The sequence below is a fragment of the Taudactylus pleione genome, unplaced genomic scaffold (assembly GCF_031769625.1).
Source record: "Taudactylus pleione unplaced genomic scaffold, aTauple2 ptg000026l, whole genome shotgun sequence".
In the NCBI taxonomy this organism is placed as follows: domain Eukaryota; kingdom Metazoa; phylum Chordata; class Amphibia; order Anura; family Myobatrachidae; genus Taudactylus; species Taudactylus pleione.
Window position 1 is genome coordinate 2302220 of NW_028284428.1, and position 21726 is coordinate 2323945.

Here is a 21726-nt window from a genome sequence, read left to right on the forward strand (position 1 = left end):
GCTATGGGCAACACAACCGCTTGTCTGTTTTAGAAGCTATAGTAAATATACCCCTATGAGCATTAAGGCAAAGTTGTTTTTCTCCTAAATCAATTTTAGTATTAACCACACATAGGACCTCATTCAGATCCGCTCGCAAAATGTGAGCGCTCGCTCTGAATGAGAGCGGCCGCATCTAAAACATTATCCAGCCTCCTGGCCGCTCGCTAGGCTGTGGGTTACCACCCACAGCATTAACAAGCGGCCAGGATGATGGTCGCGATGGTCAAGACCATCGCGACCATCTGGGCTTGCGACGAGACCCTTGTGGTAGGGTCTCGTCTGCTGCAAGCCCCAGAGAGCTTCCGGCTCTAATAGAGCCGGAAGCTCTCCCACTGACATCACTGGTGATGTCAGTTGGGCCGCCCACAAACGGCAGGCGTTCGCTTGGGAACGCCTCCATTTGTGAAGCCACCCCCTGCCACGCCTCCAAAACGGGGCGAGCTGTCGATTAACATTGACAGCCGCCCCTTTTGTAGTGAGCCCCGGAGCGAGAGAATTTCTCTCTCGCTCCAGGGCTTGCGGCCGCTGCGCGTGTGCAGAGCCCAACATCGACCCGCTTGCGAGCGGGTCTGAATGAGACCCTTAGTTTCTTGTCACTACTCTGTGATTCTTTTTATTATCATGAATTTGGGTTTTATGTATTTATATTTCTTTTAAGGACCAAGTGATGCCCAACAGAAGGTCGAGGCTCACCACACAGCAGTGCTGGATGATGGGGAGTGTGTCCAGTTTGAGAATAAGGTATTATTTTACACAATTCTTTCCTTTCATTTTTTTTTTTAATTGCCATAAATTTGATGTCTGTACTGCAGTTGGAAATTCATCTTTTGAAGAACATTTGAAAACTGATGCCACTGGCACAAAAAAGAATTTAAAATGAAAAACAGAAGACCAATTAAAATAGAAAAATAACTGATATTTCTATAAATGCTGTGCATGGTTTTCTTTTTTTTTTTTTTTTTTACACACAATATCCTGACAGAGATGGCATGTACTGGAGGTATTTGTGTAACATACTGTATATCTCAATGTGGGGAATTCTTTTAGGGCCGTTAACTTAACAGGGATGAAATAGGGAGGTAACCTCGGGCTTTATCGCCTGAGGCTATTCAATTAGCCTCTCTTTTTCATCCGAGACCTTTTCAACAGCTGTTAAAAAGGGGCATTAAGTACAGTTAACAACCGTTAACTCATAGAGTCTGTGATAAGTTCACAGACCTATGCATTAACTAGTTCTTTACACACGTTAACTGAAATCTCAGATAAAGCAAGACTAATTATAAAGGTAAATATATGATATGCGGCATGCTTATATTCCGTGTGCGACTGAGGGTGTATCTGCATGCGAAATGCTATGTTACAGTGTAACTGTCACGTTTGGTGTCTGAGAGTTATCTGACTCAGGTGATGAACTGGATTCAGCAGAGAACGGCATGACAGGAATCACAGATGAGGTAGATGGCTCTATTGCAAGACTTATGTGGCAGTTATATCTGCCTTTGATGATAAATGACAGGAACTTGGAACCAGTAGAAAACTTGGAAGAACCGGACTGGGACCAGCAGGAAGACTTGCTGAGTTGAACTGAAGAACTTGGGCTTTGCCTCCGGACTGGAGTGACGTGGATTGAACTGAAGAACTTTGGCTTGGACTCCGGACTGGAGTGACATGGATTGAACAGAATCCGGATTGGGACCAGAACGGGCAGAATCCGGGCTGGAACCGGAACGGGCTCGGAACTTGACTCTGGACTGGAATAATGTGACAATGGCTGAAGGGAAATCAGGTAATGCTGAGACGAGGGCTAAACAGGGTAATCCGGAAATGCTGTGACAAAGGCTGGAAGTCAGGGGCAGACTGGATTGGGTAATTGGGAATAACAGGTTCAGGAAGGAATAGGTAGGTTTGGGAATTTAAGGTTCAGGGAGGACTTGGTAGGTAGAGGTAGCAGGAGTTGATCCACAGCAGGAAGCAAGGCAGGGTAACACAGTGCAGGTTTGCAGGGAGCCAGGGACCAACCAGGAGTAGGGCAGGCAGCGGAGCAAGACTAAGGTCAGGGGCGCAGGAACTCACTTATAGCTGATGCTGAAACACACGAGTTGCACTGGCCTGGGAATTAGCAGGATTTCTGGATGCTCCAGATATTGCTGTAAGCAGGACTTCTGGATTTGCCAGGTATTGCTGTAAGCAGGATTTCTGGATTTGCCAGGTATTGCTGTAAGCAGGATTTCTGGATTTGCCAGGTATTGCTGTAAGCAGAATTTCCAGATGAACTAGTCTAGGAATCAGCAGGATTGCAGGATGCACTTGCAGACAGATACAGCACGAACTATACACCACGGGAAGTAACGAGATGTTCATGCCCAGAATGCTATCAGGGGAGGATATATATACCCTTGGTCTGGCAGCAATTGGTGGATACGGACAGGTGGTCTGGTAGTAGCACTCTTGAGTGGTGGAGGGCACAACATGCAGAGGGAGTGATCATCTCTGCAGTACTGAGAGACAGAACCACACCTGCGATTCCAATCAAGGCTAGCAGTTCACAGACAGAGGAGGCCCAGGTGAATAATCACTGTGGAAAGGAATGCATTCCCGGCATGACCAGAGCAGATCTCCCAGGCAAATTACATACACAGATCCATGAGACAGCTGGCAGAGGTAAAAGCCCCCATACATCAGAGATTGATTGCAGAAATCGTGCAATTTGCAATCGATTGTGTATAAAAATCTTTCCCTTTTTCAATCGATTGTGGCAATTCTGAAATCAATTGAAAAGGGAAAGATTTCTATACACAATCGATTGCAAATTGCACGATTTCTGCAATCAAGCTCTGATGTATGGGGGCCTTTAGTCTACAGGCAAAAGGTGAAAATTAGACAGGGTCGTGACAGTAACGTAGCAATTTGAATGCAGATATAACCGTACTCACACACAGAATATAGGCATGCCAGACGTCATTTTAATCAGCAGAAGCTGCTTGTGCGTCCTATTTGCATCACCTTGCGAATAAGATTCATTTTAAGGGAAAAAAGTTGCACAAAGACGCTTAGCGCTACAGAGTCACACAGCTCTCATGTGTTATGTGTAACATGACTTGTAGCGCAAGGAAGGTAGATGTATGTGGACACATCTGAACTACCCCAAAGGCTGACTGTTTTGCTGAATGATTACGGTATTGATTGTGAGTTTGTGATCATAAGACAGCATAGCACCTGGGGAAACCATGTTGGGATGCAAATTAATGCAGGAAAAATTGGATATACAGTATTACAGAAATACCGGGCAGCTTTATTGTTGACATTGTGTAAGGATTGTGCTGGTGTCTCCTATTTAAGCATATCTGTCTCCACAAATGTGTAAAATTACTAGCTGTTTTACTCATTAATCTAAATGATGGCCGAGAAGGACAGGTCACAGAGATCTGCGGCTAATTTTATACCATAAAATTCTATGTTTCTTTGTCTAACGTAATACTCATTGTCACTTGAAATGTTAGCTTAATCTTTGCTGTCTTCTCCTTATTGATGTTACGTATGGAATTCAGCATAACGGACATATGGCTTTGTGTAGTGCTTGTTGCATCACCTCTTTTAGACACATACTTTAGGGGTTTATCTCTTACTTTCAAATTCCATCCAGTCACAAAATACACTTTAATCTCACTAGTGGGGTATTTAAGGCATTGCAGATATGCAACCCCACAGAAATGGCTTATAACATTTTTTGGTTTAATTTTCTCTGCAATAAAAAAACTTTATCATACAATTTAGAAGGAGACGTTCTGGTTCAGGGCAATTGTTTCAGTTTCAAAAGGAAACTAAACCCTGCTTAACTGTCTATTTACTGCCAGGAATTGAACTAATTAATTTACAAATTACGCTGTGGAGCATTCTCATCAAAGTAATGTTATGGGAGTTGTTGAGGCCTGATTACCGAGCACATAATGTTTGGAAATCTAGATGTATAATATGATTGCCTTTATTTTATGAAAAAAAGGAGAGTTTTTTGTAAAACTTACCCTTGTTAACTCTTTCTTAAAAGTCCATAGGGTTCACAGGGAGACAAATGGGTGTAGGTGGTACTTGGAGGACAGGACACCAACAGCAAAGCTTTTTCCTGTCCCAGGATGCTCTGGTCCTTCCCCCTATACCCCGTCCACAGCCTGAGGGCAACTCAGTTTTGATAACAAGGCAGGAGCAGGATAGGAGAGAAGGGAGACAGGTACACAGAAGAATCACACTCTCACACAGAGAAGGAAACAAGTGACCAAGAGAATAAACCCATAGAAGCCAGGTGCATCAGGGTGGGTGCCCTGTGGACCCTATGGACTTCGAAGAAAGAGTTAACAAGGGTAAGTTTTACCATAACTCTCCTTTTCTTCTTCAGGGTCCATAGGGCTCCACAAGGAGACAATGGGGATGTCCCAAAGCAGTTGTTCAAACGCCGGGATGCTCCTGAGCTGAGAGGAGAACCCGGTGCCCGAAGGAAGCATCCTGAGAGGCAAATGTTTCAAAGGCATAGAACTTAAGAAAGATGTGGACAGAAGACCACGTGGCCGCCTTGCATAGTTGTTCTGCAGACGCACTACGGCGGGCTGTCCATGAGGGACCCACAGAGAAAGTACAATGGGCAGAGACTGTAGCCGGCACAGGAAGGCCAGTCTGCGTGTAAGCCATCTGGCCATAGTCTGTTTGCTAGCTGGTCATCCCTTCTTATGGAATCCACATAATATGAAGAGGGAATCCGATTTCCTGATGGAACTAGTACGGTCCACGTAGATCTTCAGAGCATGGACCACATCCAAAGAGGCCTCATCTGCCAAGAGGTCTGGTGATTGAAAGGCCGGAACCACAATTTTCTCCTTGCGAGAGGAAAAAAAGAGAGACCACCTTGGGAAGGAAGCCAGGGTGTTCGAAGAACAGCCCTGTCCGGATTAAAGATTATAAATGGGAAGCGATTGGAAAACCCCCCTAAATCCGATACCCTATGGGCAGATGTTATAGCCAGAAGAAACAGTCTTTTGCAGTGAGCCATTTCCAGGGGTTCGAATGGAGGTTCCTGAAGTGTGTGGAGAACCACTGACAAGTTTCACAGAGCCACAGGAGGGGCAAAGGGTGGTTACATACGTAGCACACCTTGCAGGAAGGTGTGAACATCCGGTAGAGGAGCAATTCTGCGCTGGAACCAGATGGACAAAGCAGAGACGTGGACCTTCAGAGATCCAATCCAGCTTGAAGAAGAGCAAGAATTCTAGAAACCCTAAAAACCTGAGGGTCATAGTTTTCTAGTAGCAAACTACTGGAAATATTTATGCCACACTCGATGATGAATCCTGGCAGAGGCCAGTTTATGCGCTCTGAGCATGGTCTGGACCACAGAGCTGGAAGACCCTTTAGACCTTAGGAGGGATGTCTCAAGAGCCAAGCCGTTAAAGACAGATGGGCCAGGTCTGGATGTAGACAGGGACCCTGAGACAACAGGTCTGGTTGTATAAAAAGTTGGATAGGAATGTCTATGGAGAGACTTTGAAGATCGGAGTACCAATGGCATCTGGGCCAAGTCGAAGCTACCAACAGGACCGTGCCCCCTTCCTACTTGAACTTCCGAAGAACTCAAGGCAGAAGGGAGACTGGAGGAAAGAGGTATGCCAAATGGAAGTTCCACTTCACAAATAATGCGTCCACGAAGGCTACGTTGGGGTCCCTTGTCCTGGCCCGTACACTGGAAGCTTGTGGTTGTGTCATGAGGCCATGAGGTCCACGCCCCGTAGATCCCATTTGTCCACCAGGAGCTGAAAAACTTCTGGATTGAGAGACTACTCCCCTGTATGCACGTTGTGATGGCTGAGGAAATCTGCCTCCCAATTGACAATCCCCGGGATGAACTCTGCGGAGATGGCTAGGAGATGGCGTTCAGCCCATGTGAGAATGCGGGACACTTCTGCCATTGCTGACTTTGAGTGCCTTCTTGGTGATTGAGGTAGCCCACTGCCATGGCGTTATCGGACTGTACTTGTACAGGCTTGCCCTGAAGAATATCCTGAGCCAGAGTGAGGGCTTTGTAAATGGCTCGGATTTCCAGTACATTGATTGGTAAGACCGCCTCGGCTGGAGTCCAGCACCCCTGGAAGGAGTGCTGGCCAGTCACTGCACCCCACCCACAGAGGCTTGTGTCTGTTGTTTTGGAGTGCCCAGTCTGGGATCCAAAAGGGGCAACCCTTGTGTAGGTGGGACATCTGTAGCCACCAGGATAGGGACAGGTGAACCTCCAGAGAGAGGCCCATCATCTGGGATATGATGAGATGAGGCAGCCCATTCCACCTGGAGAGGATCAGGTGTTTTAGGGGCCTGGAGTGATATTGAGCGAACTCCACCATGTCGAAGGTGAACACCATGGATCCCAAGGTCTGCATTGCAGAGTGAATTGACACTCGCGACTGTGGAGTAATCTGCACTCTCGGTGCTGTAATACAGAGATTTTGTCTGCTGTCAGGAAGATTCTCTGAGCCTGAGAGTCCAGGAAGGCTCCCAGATGTACCATTTTTCGAGAAGGGGTCAGGGAAGACTTTTTCCAGTTCATCAGCCAACCATGTGTTTGTAGAAAGACAATGGTTACTTGTAGATGGCGGTGAAGCATTATCAGCAAAAAAGTGGATGGCTGATCAGTCTAAATCTACTTTCAATTATCCTCTACAACGGCCAATATCTTGGCCAATATCAATATCCTCTAAAAAGACGGAGATTGGACTCTAATATAAGCTGCACCGCTCAATTTTTTTTGCCTGGCTTAATTGGAAGGATCTATTCCAGCGGAAGCCGCAGCTATATGGGGCTCGCTAGTAGTGGCAGGACTGCAAAGCCGAGAAGTACGTATCCAAAGCTGTGGAGCATCTATTGCTGTACGCGGCTGTGCTGTCACTCTTTTTGCTGGACTTTCGTATTGTGCTGGAAACCCCGGAATCTCTGGAGTTGCACAGTGGAGAGTACATCTCCTGGGGTCTCCTAATACTGTGACCCATAAGAGTGACCAGGCGTCTTATATGTGGATACAACTTGGAGCCTTATAGGGGAAAAGAATTTGTGACTTTATGCTATACTACTGCAGCTACCAACAAAAATCTGCATAAACATTCCGAAATTGGTGCATGAGAGGTGTTTCTTAAAGTGAATAATTCCCATCTTCTAGTAGGAGTGAGATATATATATACAAGTGGTCATTGTTTTATTTTGTCTCAAGCAAAGGGACATACAGGAAGTTTAAAGTGGATGATCAGTAAAAGTATATTAACTTTTATTATATGCATTTTTATGTTGTGATTCACTTGTTGCAAGTCTAAATGTATTTTTAGGACAATAATTTATAAAGTAATTTTTTTTCCAAAAACTGGCACCTTGCTTATTTTTTCTACCATATCCAATTATAGGTGTAGGAGTAAAAAGATTGTTCATTTGATCTGAAATTCATTTGTAATGCTAAGAGCGCAAAACTATTTTCTGTAAAATTTCATGTTGGTTTATTAGATTTGGCACAAGCTCTTTTATGTTTTGCTGTTAGTTGTTATATTTTTTTCAATCAATTAATTAGCGCCTCCCCTTAGTTTTTTTCTTTCACTGAAATATTAACCTAAATTCTTTCGAGCCAGTAACAATCTTAGTACTATCTATTCAATCTAGTATATTCTTCTTTTCATGCTGCAGGAGATGGGCAACGACTAATAATTAAGTTGGAGTTGTTGAACCAGATTTTGTATTCTGTACTAGAAAGCATTGCTTGCACAAATAACCTTTTATTATTTTATTAGGGCTGTAAAAATGGTTAAGGTATTGAGTTGTATAATTTGTATACGTTTGTATATTAGTGGGAATCAAGATACCAAAAAATAATGTGGGCTGTGACTAACAAAATGATATATATATTGCAGGACGATGAATTGTCGCACTTTGTTTTGGTTGCTGGAGAACCTATAAAGGAACCTGTTGTGCAACATGGTAAGAATAGTCATTGTGTGTTTTTTTTTTTAGGTAACCTTTCCGTCAGGATCCTCTTGTAAAATGATTTAATTGATTCATAGATTGGCAAATTGAAAATGTAGAGCGTACGTTTGTAGGTGCACTCCAGAAAACTGTAATGTTTTAGTTAGAGCAGTAACTACAGATGTGTCCACAAACATCTTATTTCCTTGCGCGTTAAACAGCCCTTCAAGTTGCAAAATGCGTGACGTGACTCGGTAGCGCCAAGCGTCTTTTCGTGCGCCTTTTACCTTCAAATGTGTCTTATTCGCACAGCAATGTGAATAGGACACACAAGCAGCTTCTGCTGATTAGAATGTAGGCACACTGCATATAATTTTGTGTGCTGCTACGGGTGCATCTGCATGCGAAACGCTATGTTACAGTGTCACAGCCGCTGGCACTGTAATGTAGTATTTATATTTAGCAGGCAGATATAGCCGCAGTCACACACAGAATATAGGCACGCCGCATATCATTTTAATCAGCGGAAGCTGCTTGTGCGTCATATTCACATCGCTGTGCGAATCAAATCTATTTGAAGGTAAAAAGTTGAATGAAAAATGCTTGGCACTACCGAGTCACTCGGTGCTCACGCCTTATGTTTAACGCGACTTGTCACGCACGGAGGTAAGATGTATGTGGGCAAATCTATCTCTTAGCGTGCATGTCTCATACTGGTATATGCTCTTAATGATATCCCCTTTATTGATCTATGTTCAACATAAAAATCCAGAGTGTGCTAACTGCCAGTGACTAGTGTGGACCTGCATTGGCAAACCTCAGACTCAGCCGTGCTCTGCAGTCAAAGTAGAACATGGGGTTTGGAGGAATAAGCAAACTTTACCTCAGAACAAAATGTCTGCTGCAGCAGTTTAGGAGTAAACCGGTCTCCTTCCAGCTATTGGCATCACTCATTTGTTTGCTCAGAAACTAAGAGGCTAAACTGCATGTAGAGTACAATAAGTCCAGGGCGTTTCTATACCGGTAATAGAACAGGCAAATGCAATTATTTAATAAAAAAAAATATTACTTTCAATCCCAGGATAAGTAATTTGAAAAATCCTTTTTTTTTTTTTTTTTTTTTATCCTCCTGTCCTTGGCCAATGTTACCAAACCTTACATGCAACATTAGAAATGGCTGTTACAGCAAACCTGCACATTATTTATGTATTGTAATGCATCTGCTTTTGGATCACAAATAAATCAGATGTAAAATAGAATAGTGTTCCCCTCCATTATATTGTAACTTCAATGTAATGTATAACCTTGATCAGTGCATTTAAAGTGAACTGCAGATTCTCGCTTCCGTTAGATAACTGATTGTGGATGGCTCAATGGTAACCTCTGCATATCGTGCATTACTATATTTTATACTACTTGAAATACATACATAGAGAACATGAAGGGCCTAAATTAATATTAATGTAAAAATGTGTGTCTGTGCATTAAAGCTACATCAACAGTTGTCAGGCAGCACTGTTAAAACAGACTGCTATAGCATACTTTATAAAATCTCCCCCAGCCAGGTGCGAGGGCTGCAGGGCTCTGCGCAATCATATCACGTCAACCTTTCCTGTACAAAGCCACAATTCAAGATATTGTAATGTGGTGATGAGGACACTATGAAGCTGTTCAATGCAGATTAAGGCCCGTATTTCATTTGAGGCGAAAAGTCCGGATCCGCGATACTTTTTCGCCGATTACGTCATTTTCGCCTGTTTTGCTTTTACCCTGTATTCAAGGCGGAAAGTCAATGCAATGTAATAGGCGAAAAAGTTTCGCCTAGGAATAGCAGGCGGAAAAAAAGTGCAGAATTGGGGTTTTGGGGTGCAACGTTGTGGGAACCCCCGTGCAGCCTTCAGACAGTCCCCCAAAGGTAATCTGTGTCAAAAAAATTTTAAAGAACACTTAAGGACACCCCAATAAATGACTTTAAAAAAGGGGGCGAAAAAAAAAATGTTGGGGTACAAAGTTAACTAGCGAACTTGAGTCTGGGGGGGTCCTCAAGTATGCCCCAAGTGTGTGTTTAATTGCAGGTGCTTGCTGCAGGTGGATTTTTGCACAATTTTTTAAACTTTAGCAACTTTTAAATATGCTGACCACCATTTTCAAGTACCCCAAATTTGCTGGGATAAGTTATTTTCTGGAAAACATACTCCTGAATACTATTCTGCACCACGTATGGAAAAACGCTATTTAGCAGCTATTAAGGCCGTTTAAAAAAAACAAATACCTTCAGTAAGCCAAATCCCCCCCGTACCATAGGGAACCCCCATGTCAGAGCATCTTTTGGGGGGTGTCAGGCTGATTTCCCCAAATCTGACAGTACTTTCTGCCTGTTCAAGTTTCGCCGGGTACTGTTTTCGCGTATTTTCAAATTGAATACAGGGTAAAATGGGCACGCGCGCGATACTTTTCCGCCTACAAAACAGGCGAAGTAGGTGAAAAGTCCAGGACGTGAAAAAGAATCGCGGCTCAGCTCAAATTGAATAAGGCTCTAAGGGGCATATTCAATTGTGTGCAAGAATAGTAAAAAACTCGCACCTGCGAGGTTTTTCCTGCAGGTGCGGGTTTTTTGCTATTCTATTAGGTGCGTGTTTTTGGGTTTTTTTAAAACACGCACCGGGAGGTTTTTTTCACGCACCTCCTGAGCATGCGTGATTTTTCCTAAAATCGATGATTTTAGGAAACATCACCGCGACTTGCTCTGACAGCCTCGCGTCACCCCCCTTAGGACTAATTAAGCAATTGGAAGTATCCAATTGGCTTAATTAGTCCTTAATTACTCACCTTCCGAAGCGCTGTCTTCTGCATCTTCTTCTGCATCCAGCGTCGGGAGCCGGGTCTTCTGCAGGATCGGTGAGTGTGTCAGTGTGTGTGCTGTATGTAAGTGTGTATGAGTGAGTGTGTGTGTGTGTGGTGGTGTGTGTGGCCTCCCCCAGAATGGGCGCTGGGAGAACTACCTCTCCCAGCAACCCTTGTTCCTCCCATCAGCCTCTTCCTATCAGCTCCTCCCAGCAGCCCCCTCTCCAGTAAGAAGAGAGTGGGGAAGCCACTGGGAGCCACGGAGAACCCCTGGCAGGTAGGTGGTTTTTTTTTTTGTGTGTTTTTTTGCATTTTTTACGTGGCGCAGGGTTTTCAGAGCTGAAAACCCCTCGTCCACTACTTTCTTAATTGAATACCGCGGGCAGTGGGAGCGCGCATACCCGCACTATTCCGGAATTGGGGGAGAGGTGCGCAAGGTTTTTAACTCGCTAAACCTCGCGCCCAATTGTATATGCCCCTAAGTCCTTAAACCATCAGATTGCCTAGTTTTCTGGGACATACACTATGTAGACAAAAGTGATTGGACACTGATGACAGCAAATAGATCAAAGAGATTTTATTGACATCAGTACTTTTGTAGGTCCACCACGTGCAGTGGTTACTGCAGACACTCTTCTTGGTAGACTGTCCACAAGTTCCTGGACAACAGCAGGCGGTATGTTTTGCCATTCTGCCTTAAGTACAGTGAACAACTGTGACACTGAAGAAGGTCGAGTCGGCCTAGAACGCACCCAGGACTGGATTATAGTAGGGGGTATACGGGTTGTCGTCCAGGGGCCATCCCCACACATTAGGGGCTCCCACATTGTGGCAAACGTACCCTCTCTGCCTGGCTCCAAGTCCCGACATCCATGACAGCACAGTCAGTGATGGATCATGGCTGATGATAGAAGCCCCGCCCCCTCGGTAACATACTGCCTCGATTCGCGGGTGTATTGGTAGGGGGCAGAGCCTAATTCTGTGAATTGCCCGCCCCCATCAGAAGTCTGCCTGATGCTTCAAGTCTGTAAAACAGGTTAGTGTGTGTGTGTGTGTGGCTGCGTGCTATGTGTCTCTCTCTCTCTCTCTCTCTCTCTCTCTCTCTCTCTCTCTCCCCATGCGCAGAAGGACACACGCGCTGCGGGGGGTGCTGGGAGAAATCCGATTGGATCTCTCTCACAGCACTCTCCTGATAGAAGCCCATGGGCTTCTATTGGGTAACGCCATCTTTGCATCACATTCCAGGGCTTGGTGCATATGAGAAATGTGATGAAACCCACATTTTGCGTGGGTTTTACCGCATTTCTACCTTTTGATGCATCCCGCCCCTTGTCTCTCTCTCCCTCTCCCCCCTCCCTCCTTCTCTCTCTCTCTAACACCCCACTGAAAATCCTGCATTTGCCCATGGCAGTGTACTAGATCATGTCCGCTATGCTGCCGGCAGTCGGTTCCCAGCAGTGTCGCGGACATGATGTAGTATACTGCGATCTTGCAGGTCAGTGGAGAGACCTGATAAAAGGTAAGGGGTAAAGGGGTATAGAAGTCACTGTGTTAGGCCATGGCAATTTTATTGATGGGGCCCCCACAAGCATTAATCCGGCCATGAATGCACCGGTCGCTCCAATTCATCTCAGAGGTTTTCAAGATCTGGACTCTGAGTTGGACAGTCCATCCGGGTTACCAAATTTTCTGTATACCAGCCCAGTGTCTCCCTGGAAACATGACAGGTGGCATTGTCGTCTTGATAAAAACATTTGTTGTTTCCATAGAACAGCAAGTGCATGGGCCTCCCTACGAAGTGTATGCAAATAGCTAGAAACCCTATAAGCGCTGTGATAGGATCACTGGTAAAGTGGTCTGTGACAGGGACATTTATCCCAGATTCCTGTCTTATGTGTTTTAAATCCCCAGGAGAAAGTCTGCAGTGTAGCAGGCTTGAGTCTCGGCTTTTTGAAAAGCCGGTTTGGGACCTGGGGGTTGTGGGTGAGAGGAGAGGGAGGGCTCCACCCACTGCCACTCCAGGTTTTGGTTCTCGCAGCCTGGTAACAGGCTTGATTGGGTTCCCACCTGAGAGTGGCCAATATAAGCCTAGTGTGTTTAGGGCTGTGTGTCTCTCACCTGGGAGAGCATGCAGGGAGTTTGCTCAGAGACACTTGAAAACCTATTTGTAAGTGCTGTGCTGTGCCTTTGTTGCTGGCGAGGGCATAAGGCCCTGCCAGGTTCTTGTAGTGAGGGAAGTCACTTGTGAAGTTAGTGCCCCGACAGGGCTAGGATTTATGTTTGTTTTCTTTATGTTGTTTCTGACATTGTACAATAAAGACCGGCGCCGACCAGCTTGTACTTGCATTCAGACTGGTGTGCTGCTTCCCTGCTGCTGTGGGTGTGTGTAAGAAAGGAGTCCTTCTACCCAGGAGAGGGAACCCCTAATCTGACTGTGTCACAATATGGTGGAGAATGCGTGTACCCACACACACTGAAGTTGCAGCGAGAGGAAAACTTTCCGTTTAAAAATTAAAGGGACAGACACCCAATTTGTGAGTGTGGAAATAACACTGTGTCCTTGGAGTCCCATAGAGGAGGCGTCAGCCAATGCTCAGAGAGGCAAGGTTCAGCTTCCAACCTACACCCCAGGACAAAATGGAGGACATTATTAAGGCCTTGTTTCAAGCTACAGCAGCTCAGCAGGAGACAAACAAAATTCAGCAGGAATCTACCAGAGCTCAGCAGGAATCTACCAGAGCTCAGCAGGAGACTAACAGACTTCAACAGGTCGCCATTGAGGAAACCCGCCAGGCCTTAGCGGAAAACAGCCAGGCCATAAGAGAGGTGGTACAGCACCTGGTCGCCCGGCCCAGGGATGTTAATACTGGTCCTCCCACCACCACTCACTCCGTACGAGCCAGTCACTTCCTCCAAAAGATGACTTTGGGCGATGATGTGGAGGCCTATCTCGCCGCATTTGAAAGAACGGCCGAAAGGGAGAGTTAGCCCCAGGAGCAGTGGACAAGTCTGGTGGCACCTTTTTTGTCTGGGGAGCCACAAAAAGCATATTTCGACTTATGCCTGGCTGATGCCAAGGACTATAAAAAACTAAAACAGGAGATCCTAACTCGCTTGGGAGTCACCACCTTTGTTCGTGCCCAACGGGTCCACCGCTGGGAGTTCCATATGGACAAGCCTCCACGTTCACAGATGCATGACCTCGTCCATCTGTCCTCAAAATGGCTACAGCCCGAGACGCTGACGGGACCACAGATCGTGGAAAGGGTCGTGATGGACCGGTACCTGCGATCATTACCCGCGACTTTGCGCAAGTTGGTGAGCCATGCAGAACCTAAGACCGCGGACCAGTTGGTCGAGCTAGTGGAGAGGTACGTGGCGGCTGAGGAGCTGAGGAGTATGCCCCACCGAGCCCCGATGGCGCCCCGGCGAACTCCCACTGACACTGGTAAGACTGTTCCAGGGGAGAAGGGTGCTGGGCGGTGGGATGTACCTAAGACTGAGGGTGTAGAACCTGGAGACAGGCCTGCCAGGCCAGGAAGGTTCTTTCCCCGTAAACGACTAGACATTAATATGACTCAGTGTTTCCGGTGTGGTGACTTCGGCCATATTTCCGCTAATTGTTCACTTACAACTGAACCTATGCAATGTGATACTGCTCATGTCTACCGCAGGGGGTCTTTCTTTGCACAGACAGCCTGTACGGCTGACCGGCAGGCTGAGACTGATAAGCACATGTGTGTACTCACTGTAGATGGCAACCGAGTAGAGGCACTGTTAGACTCTGGTAGCTTGGTGACACTTCTAAAACCTGAGCTGGTGAACCCCTTGAGGCATAAGGGGAAAACTGTTGGTGTGACCTGCATACATGGGGATAATCGATATTATGTTACTGCCGAGGTGAACATCGAGACACCATGTGGCTCTACTATAGTTTCTGTGGGTTTGGTGCCTGGTCTGATGTACGATGCAATATTGGGGAGAGACTTTGCTCACTTCTGGAAATTGTGGGAAAGCCGTTTTGTTCCAGAAGTGAACAACCCCGGTCCACTTGAGAAGGTTGTCGATATAGTGGAGGAGGGAGTTTCTTCTGAGTCAGAGTTATTCCCTTTTCCTACTATGGTTGGCGAACTAGAGAATGCGGAGCGTGACGGTGGCCCGCCAACTGATGTGCCTCCCATTGAGGTGGGAAGTGTTGTTGGGCCAGTGGATCGTCTGCCTGATTTAGAGGTCAGAAGAGAGGTCTTTGCCGTGGAGCAGTTGAATGACCCTACTTTGGTAAAAGCCAGGGAGAATGTAAAAGTAGTTGATGGTAAACCCGTGGACCCTGATAGTCCTTTGTCCTATCCCCACATGGTAATGTGTCAGGATTTGTTATATCAGGTGACTAAGAAGGGGGAAGATATTGTGGAACAACTAATCGTTCCCAAAGCCTACAGAAGAACAGTGTTGGATCTGGCCCATGGTCATATAACGGCAGGCCATCTAGGGGTAGAGAAAACCACTGAGCGAATAATGCAGAGGTTTTTCTGGCCCAGGCTTCATAAAGAGGTATCTGACTTCTGCGCATCCTACCCTGAGTGTCAGTATCATGCTCCCAGACCACATTTTAAGGGTCCACTAGTACCATTGCCTATTATAGAGGTGCCGATAGTGAGAGAGCACCTGGAACAGGCTCAACAGGCACAGCAGAGGGTATACAACCGCAATGCTCGGTTACGCAGCTTTGCTCCTGGGGACAGAGTGTTAGTGTTGGTCCCCACTGTGGAAAATAAACTTTTGGCTAAATGGCAAGGGCCCTTTGAAATCTTAGAAAGAGTGGGACAGGTCAATTACAAAGTTTACCAGCCGGGGAAAAGAAAGCCGGAACAGATATACCATATAAATCTGTTAAAGCCCTGGAAAGATAGAACGGTACTGTCGGCCGACCGAGCCACTCCAGTAAATCTAAAGCCCTATAGGTTACCAGTAGCACAAAGAGAATCGGTGTCGAAAGAAATTAAAAATATGCTAGAGTTAGGGGTTATTGAAGAATCACATAGTGAATGGTCAAGTCCCATTGTGTTGATTCCAAAGCCCGACGGGAGTGTGCGTTTCTGCAATGACTTCCGAAAGTTGAACAGTGTTTCAAAATTCGATGCCTACCCGATGCCACAGTGGAGAAGGAGGCGTTGGCCATAAAGTGGGCGTTAGAGGCTCTCAGGTACTACTTGGTTGGTAGAAAGTTCAAATTGATCACTGACCATGCCCCTTTGAAGTGGATGTCCGAAAATAAGGACAGTAGTGCGAGAATTACGAGATGGTTCTTGGCGTTACAAACTTTTAAATTTTCAGTGTAACACAGGCCAGGGGGCCTGTTGTTTAATGCAGACGCGTTGTCACGCGTTCATTGTTTGGGGGCTTCAGTTGTTCCGCCCCATAGGTCGAAACAAAGGGGGGAGATATGTGATAGGATCACTGGTAAAGTGGTCTGTGACAGGGACATTTATCCCAGATTCCTGTCTTATGTGTTTTAAATCCCCAGGAGAAAGTCTGCAGTGTAGCAGGCTTGAGTCTCGGCTTTTTGAAAAGCCGGTTTGGGACCTGGGGGTTGTGGGTGATAGGAGAGGGAGGGCTCCACCCACGGCCACTCCAGGTTTTGGTTCTCGTTGCCTGGTAACAGGCTTGATTGGGTTCCCACCTGAGAGTGGCCAATATAAGCCTAGTGTGTTTAGGGCTGAGTGTCTCACCTGGGAGAGCAGGCAGGGAGTTTGCTCAGAGACACTTGAAAACCTATTTGTAAGTGCTGTGCTGTGCCTTTGTTGCTGGCGAGGGCATTAGGCCCTGCCAGGTTCTTGTAGTGAGGGAAGTCACTTGTGAAGTTAGTGCCCCGACAGGGCTAGGATTTATGTTTGTTTTCTTTATTTTGTTTCTGACATTGTACAATAAAGACCGGCACCGACCAGCTTGTACTTGCATCCAGACTGGTGTGCTGCTTCCCTGCTGCTGTGGGTGTGTGTAAGAAAGGAGTCCTTCTACCCAGGAGAGGGAACCCCTAATCTGACTGTGTCACAGCGCACAATGGGCCTGATTCAGACCCACTCGCGAGCGGCTGTCCGCTCACAAGTGGGTGGATGTTATGCACTGAGCATGCGCACGACGGAGGGAGCTCCGTCGTGCGCATGCGCCAGACGCGACGAGCTAAGGAAAGTCCTTCGCTCGTTGTATCTGATCAAAGGGGGCGTGCTGTCGATGTTGATTGACAGCAAGCCCCCTTTGGTGGGCGTGCCGGGGGCGTGTCTCCCTGACGGGGGCGTTCCAACGGGAACGCCTCCCGTCAGAAGCCGGCCCACTGACATCACTAGTGATGTCAGTGGGAGTGATTTTGGCTCTGATAGAGCCAAAATCACTCCGGAGCTTGCGGTTGAAAACCTCAACCGCAGGCTCCGGCTCGCAGTTTCGATGGTCGCGATGGTCACGACCATCGCGGCCATCAAAATGCACGCTCGTATAGGCTGTGGGTGGTGACCCACAGCTATACGAGCGTCCAGGAGGACGCTCTATTTTCATGGAGGGCGGCCCTCATTCAGACCGTGCGCTCTGCTCAGAGCGTACGGCTCTGAATGAGGGCCAATATGTCTAGGGTCTGCCTGGGAGGTCAAACACAAAAGGGAGTCCCTGAACTCCCCAATGTAGAAATAGCAATAAAACAATAGTGATGACTCCTTGGCACTCAATTTGGTCATATTTTCGCTAAAATAACAATAACATGTAATGATAAAAATATATATTTACTCCAAGAAATGCTAAATTAAATACATTTTCTCCAACAGGAAAAGTCGTCCCACAAATAGAGTACAGGTAAAGTTGCAGCATGCATGTGTCAGGAGCCGAGTGCTGCACGTAATGATTCAGTGCAGCATCCGGCTCCTGTCACTGAGGAGGAGCCAGCATTTTGGTGTCACCCATCGGCGGGTGACACCCGGGTGCGGCCCGCACCACCCTTGTGACGCCGTTGGATACAGCTACCTATTTATGGCCAGATTCAATTGTGAAGGCATTATTACTGGGAATATAGCTGTCCCTGTATACATTTTAGATGAGATGTATATCTGAGCATCATGCCATTCCAACAAAAGTTGTCCTGTGCCTGCAGAATGCATTGCCTGATCACTTGTCAAGCGACAGGATTCAACAGGGTGGTCCAAAAGTCTCCATACATACAGAAAATTAACACTTTTTAACAAAATTTTACTTTATTCACAAATCGTGTCTTGCAGCCAGATACTATTCAGTGTAGTGTGTGATGTTCTAGCCACGTGTTCTGTTAAAGTCCATTTTAACCTTGCGTCAGCTTCTTGATCCGGTCATTAGACTGTTTTCTATATGTTCTTCTGCATTTTGTGTATTAGGTTACAGGGAAGATTGTGTGATAAACCTGTCAGCAGTGGACACATAACATGAAGGATTACCCAGAAACACATATAATAGAGTATACAACAGAGGGAGACTACATAGTGATAACTTAATGCACATGCCACTCACTGTCCCTCAAGGAACACTTGGTTATCCCTGAATATAACCTGGCTCAGTTTTGTTTGCACCCTATAGAGGTGTGAGCAAGCACATGCCAGGTTTTCTAGTGTAACTCGCCTCAATGTGCGTAGATGCACATTGCCCGGAATTTTATGCTTTATTTAAATCTCCCCCTCAGCCTGCAGCTATTGCTGTGAAAAACTGAGTTTGACACAGTTATTTTCAAATGAGTAGGAAAGCATGTCACCATACCTTTTTGTGTTTTTAAAAAATAATGGGGGAATTCAATTTAGTGCGATGGCCATGAAATGCCTCCGGATTGGTTGGACAAAGGTACAGTCATTTCCCTTGCACCCCATAGACGCCTGCAGGTAAAAATGAACAAAGTTTGTGTGCTGTAATAGATGGTAATGCGTGTAGCTGGACATGGTGTTGGTATCCGGCTGCATATGGTACTGAACTGAATTCTCCCCTAGAGTAATATGGGAAGATTTAATTAGCAGCATGATTCCTATGCAGATCTGGGTAGGATAACCTAACTCGTTTGTGCTTGCAATCCGTAGAGATGTAGCAAAAAAAGCAAGGTTTTCTTCTTGTAGTTAACAAATATGTGCACAGCCATATATATCTCCTATTTAAGTGAGTCTCTCCCATAAACTGTGACTTCATGACTAAGAGATCTGTACTGTGGCACCTGTCTGAAAGGGGGGCGTTGCCTCACTGGGAGGGGTGTGGCCTCATGGAGATCGTATTTTGGTGTCACCCCCAAGGAGGGTGACACCCGGTGCGGTCTGCACCCCCTTACTGATGCAACTGGATCTTTATATGCTTAGTAAAGCATTTCTTGAACAGGACAGCCATATTGGACATTATCTTCTTCACCCAGTTGGTAAAGTATGTTTGTTCACTTTCATTTTATTGCGGTGGTGTGGTCCTAATGATAACAGAAAGTAAGGGTAGTTACTGAGCTAGGCGCGGCTTCTTCTACTATCTTTTTACAAAATGAATCTGCTGTCCAGCTATTTTGTGAAAATGAATAGTTATAACAGTTTTGGATTATTAAATCAAGTATTCCCTGTAAAATATTCTTATTACCATATTATTTGTAATCTAGTCTTCAAGGTTAATAGCAGTATTCATGGCTGTCTGCTATGTTGTTCTGTTTAATTTCAGACTGTGCTACAAATACATATGGACATAAGTGTAGGGTTGGCCACTAAGTGCAAAGCTCTGCCTGGAATGAGGACAGAAGTGTGATGTGTGTAAATCCTGTTGAACGCTTGAAGCTGTGAATCATTGGCTGTCAGTTAAAATTAATCTCTTCAAGATTAACAGCTACAGTTGCTTTTATGTTATTTACTTGGATGTCTCCTAGTCTTTGCACCCAGGGATAAGATCATATTCTATTGTTCATATCACCATCTTTCTCAAGGCATTGCATCATGTTTAAAGCAACGTTTTAAGGTTGCATAGTACAGCTGGCTGCACTGACTTCATAAAACATCTAAGGGGCAAGTGCAAGGCAAATGTATCTGAAATGGGAGCACTTAAGACACCATAGTACTGTACCTGTTTTCATATCTTGAGATAGATAACAGCAGACATACATAAACTTACACATTATAGTACTGTAGCTTATCTTTGACTGTCATAAAGCCTGAACCAGGAGAGCGTCTCTTACAACCTGTGCTCAGCGAGGTTTCTTGCACAATCATTTTTTAAGAACACAAAGGCAGAACATTACTAAATAGTTTAATATGTCAAAGTCACACTGCATATAAAATATAAATATGATGATAAATTGACATACATAACTACTGTATAAATGCACAATCACTAAATTCTGCTGTCTGGGGAAGAAGGCTAGAAGGTATGTACAAGTCATCAATAGAAAGACATAGCCACAAGGACAGAATATTTTTAAAACCAGCTAATTATGTCTGAACACTGACTTGCCTATACCGAGGGCACCTAGAGGGACAGGGGTGGCTAGTCATGTACCGGGCCCGGGCCATACCCCTAAAATGGTGTTCCCTCTGTCTCCTGTGGTGGATAGCTTCTGCAGAGGGCATTCAATATGGTATGACTAACCAGTTTGTTTTATTTCCCCTTTGTTCAAAAACAATAAGACTAAGGAGTTCTATAACTAGTATAATATTTTTATAACATTTTATGTAATATTACATATACTACAAAGGAATGGTTTACTGCATAGGCATATTTATAATGGTTGCATAGTTTGCGGTGCAGGGATTCCAATACAATAAAAATATTTTTCTTTAACCTGAGGCGTCTTTAGAAAACCCATCTAAGATAGGTGACAAAAAACAGGCCTCTGAAGCCTAAATTCACATACATGAACCCCTAGTTTACTTCTGGACTTGTATCTAAAACAATGTCTATTTTTGGGAGTGATCATGACCACCTAAATCCTGATTAGGTCATAACTTTTCATCTGAATATTTAATTTAGCTATGAATTTAACATTTCTTCGTTCAGTGATATCTTGTGAACTGTTTTATCATATTGCCCATTATTATACAGTTTGAGTCTCCCATATCCAAATATTCAGAAATACGGAATATTCCGAAATACGGAATATTTTTAGCATGACTGAGATAGTGACACCTTTTGCTTTCTGATGGTTCAATGCACACATTTGTTTAAAGCACAAAATTATTAAAAATATAGTATAAAATTACCTTCAGGCTGTGTATATATGGTGTACAGGTTGAGTCTCCCATATCCAAAATGCTTGGGACCAGGGGTATTTTGGATATCGGAATATTCCGTATTTTGGAATATTTGTATACCATATTGAAATGTCTTAGGAATAGGGCCCAAATCTAAACACAGAATGCATTTATGATTCATATACATCTTATACACACAGCCTGAAGGTAATTTTATACAGTGCTTTCAATAATTTTGTGCATCAAACATAGTTTGTGTACATACATGAAATGAATTTATGTTTCATATACACCTTATACACACAGCCTATAAGTAATTTTATACTTTATTTTTAATAATTTTGTGCCTTAAACAAATTTTTGTACATTGAACCATCAAAAATAAAATATTACACTATCTCAGTCATGCTAAAAATATTCCGTATTTCGGAATATTTGGATATTGGAGACTCAACCTGTATATGAAGCATAAATGCATTCTGTGTTTAGATTTGGGTCCCATTCCCAAGATATTTCATTATGGTATGCAAATATTCCACAATACGGAATTTTCCGATATCCAAAATACCCCTGATCCCAAGCTTTTTGGATATGGGAGACTCAACCTGTACAAATGTTTTGGGGAGAGCAATGTTTGTTTTAATGCGCAGGCAAA

At 44.9% G+C, this 21726-nt stretch overlaps 1 protein-coding gene across 4 annotated transcripts in view; it reads left to right on the forward strand.

Annotated features, from left to right (window-relative positions):
• The window catches only part of PIR (pirin), a 91232-nt gene that overhangs the window by 67926 nt on the left and 1580 nt on the right, over positions 1-21726 (forward strand). For all 4 annotated transcript variants that reach the window (XM_088451580.1, XM_088451578.1, XM_088451579.1 and 1 more), the window contains exons 8-9: positions 701-783; positions 7968-8034. In XM_088451580.1, the coding sequence (XP_088307706.1) occupies positions 701-783; positions 7968-8034 (150 nt within the window). The remainder of the gene's footprint in view (positions 1-700; positions 784-7967; positions 8035-21726) is intronic.